The sequence below is a fragment of the Mesoplodon bidens genome, assembly GCF_964165515.1.
Source record: "Mesoplodon bidens genome assembly, chromosome: 6".
NCBI lineage: Eukaryota > Metazoa > Chordata > Mammalia > Artiodactyla > Ziphiidae > Mesoplodon > Mesoplodon bidens.
In genome coordinates this window covers 90,075,309-90,079,178 of record NC_138162.1, presented here as the reverse complement: position 1 = coordinate 90,079,178, position 3,870 = coordinate 90,075,309, and the positions used below count along the sequence as shown (strand labels likewise).

The 3,870-nt window shown below is 43.7% G+C and overlaps 1 protein-coding gene across 1 annotated transcript; it reads left to right on the top strand.

Moving 5' to 3' along the window:
* Nucleotides 1-1,875: 1,875 nt before the first annotated feature.
* LOC308618764 (triosephosphate isomerase-like) lies at nucleotides 1,876-3,136 on the top strand. Its single transcript, XM_081237022.1, has one exon. It carries the CDS (start codon nucleotides 1,903-1,905, stop codon nucleotides 2,650-2,652), a length of 750 nt encoding a protein of 249 aa, XP_081093148.1. The 5' UTR covers nucleotides 1,876-1,902; the 3' UTR covers nucleotides 2,653-3,136.
* Nucleotides 3,137-3,870: the final 734 nt, after the last annotated feature.

Genomic DNA, 3,870 nt, shown 5'->3' with positions numbered 1-3,870 from the left:
ATTTAATTAACTAAAAAATCATTTTTTAACTTTAAAAATTAAAGTAAATTTTAAAAAGGCAGTTAAGTCTCCTCTCAGCAAGTTTTAACATTGCCAGCTTAGTTTTCTTAATGTTTCTCCCTGTTCCTTCATTTCCTTCTCGCTCACCCACTATCACTGACCCAGATCTCCTCCACCAGATTTGTACATGGCAGAGAATGGGGAAACACACGGAGAACAACAAAGGGTGAGGACAGATGAAAAGAGCCATGAGCAACTTTTACTGGGGCCAGGGTTTAGAGATTAAGCTGCAGGCTAAACACAAAGCAGCCAGATTATTTATTTTGCAGTTAGTGGAATTTTTTTCTTCAATGTCAAGTGGCCGGAGCCAAACTTTAGAAAGTCACAGTTTTCCCAAGACTTAAAAGAAAGAAAGCCTTGATCACGCACATTTTCTTGGAATGCTTGTAGGTTAGAATTGATGATCTTCCCCTGGATGGACTTACAGGCCAAAATGCAATCAAGCTTAGGAGCTCCTGGCTCCAGTCACAACTGCAAATGAGGTAAATACAGATTTCCAAATTACATCTTCAACCTGCCAATATATTCTCTGCTACCCACCTCCTCCACTGCCTGAACTTTGAGATTCAAATGACTACTCCACATCCTTTGAGGTACTGTAATCTAAGATTTTCTAAATCTCTAAAGCACAAGGAAAGGTACACACACAGGGGTCAAAATATGTAACGTGTTACATGCCATTCAAAGAAATATGACTTTCCCATTAGGGGGAGCTATGACAGGTTTTTAAGCAGGATAATGATAACACCAGATTTAGTTTAGAAAGATAGTTCTGCAGATGGCCAATTCTTCCAAAATACCGTATAAATTTAATACAATCAACATAAAAATCTCAACAAATGTTCTTTGAAGATTGATGCAATGGTGCTAAATTTTATTTGAAAAATAAAATGTGGGGAAAAAAGCAAATCTCTGCCACACAAAAAAAGTAAATACATAAATAAGGAGCAAAGCAGAGGACTTGGCTTATCAAATATTAAAATCCATTAGAAAGCTACTAGATTCAAAACAACAGGGCATTTTTGCTAGAATTTGTAGTCAGACTGACGGACGAGAATAAAAGGCCAGAAATAGACTCAAAGTTAAATAAAAATTTAGTGTATAACAGTGTTGTCACCTCAAATCATTGGAGAAAGGCTGGATTAAACTATAAATAATACTGAGAAAGCTGGCCAACCATTTTAGGAAAAATAAAGTTCAAAACATTGTCTCACACCTCATGCCAAAAAATTTCCAATTAGAAACAACCATACAGGGCTTCCCTGGTAGTGCAGTGGTTAAGAATCCGCCTGCCAGTGCAGGGGACACGGGTTCGAGCCCTGGTTTGGGAAGATCCCACATGCCGTAGAGCAACTAAGCCCACGAGCCACAACTACTGAGCCTGCGCTCTAGAGCCCACGTGCCACACTACTGAAGCCCGCGCACCTAGAGCCCGTGCTCTGCAACAAGAGAAGCCACCACAATGAGAAGCCTGCACACCACAACGAAGAGTAGCCCCCGCTCGCCACAACTAGTGAAAGCCTGCACACAGCAACAAAGACCCAACGCAGCCAAAAATAAAATTAATTAATTAATTATTTTAAAAAATTAAAAAAAAACCCAACTATACAGGGAGTTCCCTGGTGGCATACTGGTTAGGATTCCAGGCTTTCACTGCCATGGCCCTGGTTCAGTCCCTGGCCAGGGAACTGAGATCCCCTAAGCTGTGCAGCGTGGCCAAAAAAAAAAACAAAACCTATATATCATCTATACATCATGAAACCACAACAATATTAAAAGAAATTATATGTGATCAAGAGTTCTATATCGGCTCGTGACCTTCAGTGTGCCAGATTCAGCACAATGGCGCCCTCCGGTAAGTTCTTCGTTGGGGGAAACTGGAAGATGAACGGGCGGAAGAACAATCTGGGGGAGTTCATCAACACTCTGAATGCGGCCAAGGTGCCAGCCGACACCGAGGTGGTTTGCACCCCCCGCACCGTCTACATTGACTCTGCCCGGCAGAAGCTAGATCCCAAGATTGCAGTGGCTGCACAGAACTGCTACAAAGTGGCTAACGGGGCCTTTACGGGGGAGATCAGCCCTGGCATGATCAAAGACTGTGGAGCCACGTGGGTGGTCCTGGGGCACTTGGAGAGAAGGCACGTCTTTGGGGAGTCAGATGAGCTGATTGGGCAGAAGGTGGCTCACGCCCTGGCAGAGGGAGTTGGAGTAATTGCCTGCATTGGGGAGAAGCTAGATGAGAGGGAAGCTGGCATCACTGAGAAGGTCGTTTTTGAGCAAACCAAGGTCATCGCAGATAATGTGAAGGACTGGGGCAAGGTTGTCCTGGCCTATAAGCCTGTGTGGGCCATTGGTACTGGCAAGACTGCGACACCCCAACAGGCCCAGGAAGTACATGAAAAGCTCCGGGGATGGCTTAAGTCCAACATCTCTGATGCAGTGGCTCATAGCACCCGCATCATTTATGGGGGTTCTATGACTGGGGCAACCTGCAAGGAGCTGGCAAGCCAGCCTGACGTGGATGGCTTCCTTGTGGGGGGCGCTTCCCTCAAGCCTGAATTCGTGGACATCATCAATGCCAAACATTAAGCCCTGCCCGTCTCTGCTACCCTTCCTGCTGAGACAGGGACTAGGTAGCTCAGAAGCCCAGTAACTGTACTGCCCCCCGACCTTCACACGTGCTTCTGATGGTGTCACTTGCTGCCTCTTGTGGCCTAATCCAAAGTGTACCTCTTCCTTTACCATTTATACCCTACCCTGTAATGGTTGGGACCAGGCCACTCCCGCTTCCACTTACTGTATCATTCGGAACTCAACCTGTCACCAAGGTGGCTTTAGCTTGGCTGAGAGGTGGGAGGGGTGTTTGCTTATGGGTCCCCTCAGTCCCCAGTGAAGGCAGGAGCAAGAACCCGTCCTGTCCCATCTCACGCCATGAGATCGGGCTGAGAGAAAGCCCTGTCCTCTGCTGAGGCCGGGGTGCTTCTCCCTCCCACGGTGCCGAGGCCTGTGTGTGTTGTGTCTGTGAGCAGTCCCGCGTGTGTGGGAAATAAACACCTGGCACTAAAAAAAAAAAGAGTTCTATATCAAGTAAATCTTATGAAGAAAGTAAGACAGAAAGAGGTACAAGTAGAAAAAATATAGAAAGATGTTCCAGATCATTCGTGAAAGCAAAATAATTTGAATGGCTTTCAAAAGGAAATTATTTAAGTACATTATAGTACATCCATATCACAGAATAATACAAAGCCACCAAAAATGATGTAGCTGTGTATTTATTCATTTAGAAAAATGCTCACAATCTATTAAATAAAAAGGCAAATCATCAAACAGAATTATATTATAATCTAATTTGTATATATGTGTGTATAATCATAGAAGAAAGTCTAGAAGGATGCACACTGGGTTTTCATTTGGTAATAGGATTTGGCAATTTAACAAGAAACTATTACTTTTGTATTGGAGATAAAATATGAAAGACGTTGCATTTGGAAAAAAAATAAGATTAGGTTGGCAGGAGTTTGAAATGGGACTGGAGTAAAGACAGCTAATGATAATTTAGGAGGTTGCTGCAAAAGTCCTGGCGATAGCAGATGAGAACCAGAAGAGACAAGGACGATAAAGCTGAATCTGAAAAGCATTTGGGTGGTAGAAGATGTCAGGACTTGGTGGTCAGCTGGGCTTTTGTTACTGGGCTGTCATTTAGGATGCCTATAACTTAATAAATGGATCATTAATAAAGAAGGAGGATACCACTGCATGGTAGGGTAGGTGGGCAAACCAACAGTTCTACCTTTAGATATAAATTGC

Bases quoted from the DNA above. Each gene is read 5' to 3' on its own strand.
- LOC308618764 (XM_081237022.1), top strand. From the start codon at position 1,903: ATGGCGCCCTCCGGTAAGTTCTTCGTTGGGGGAAACTGGAAGATGAAC.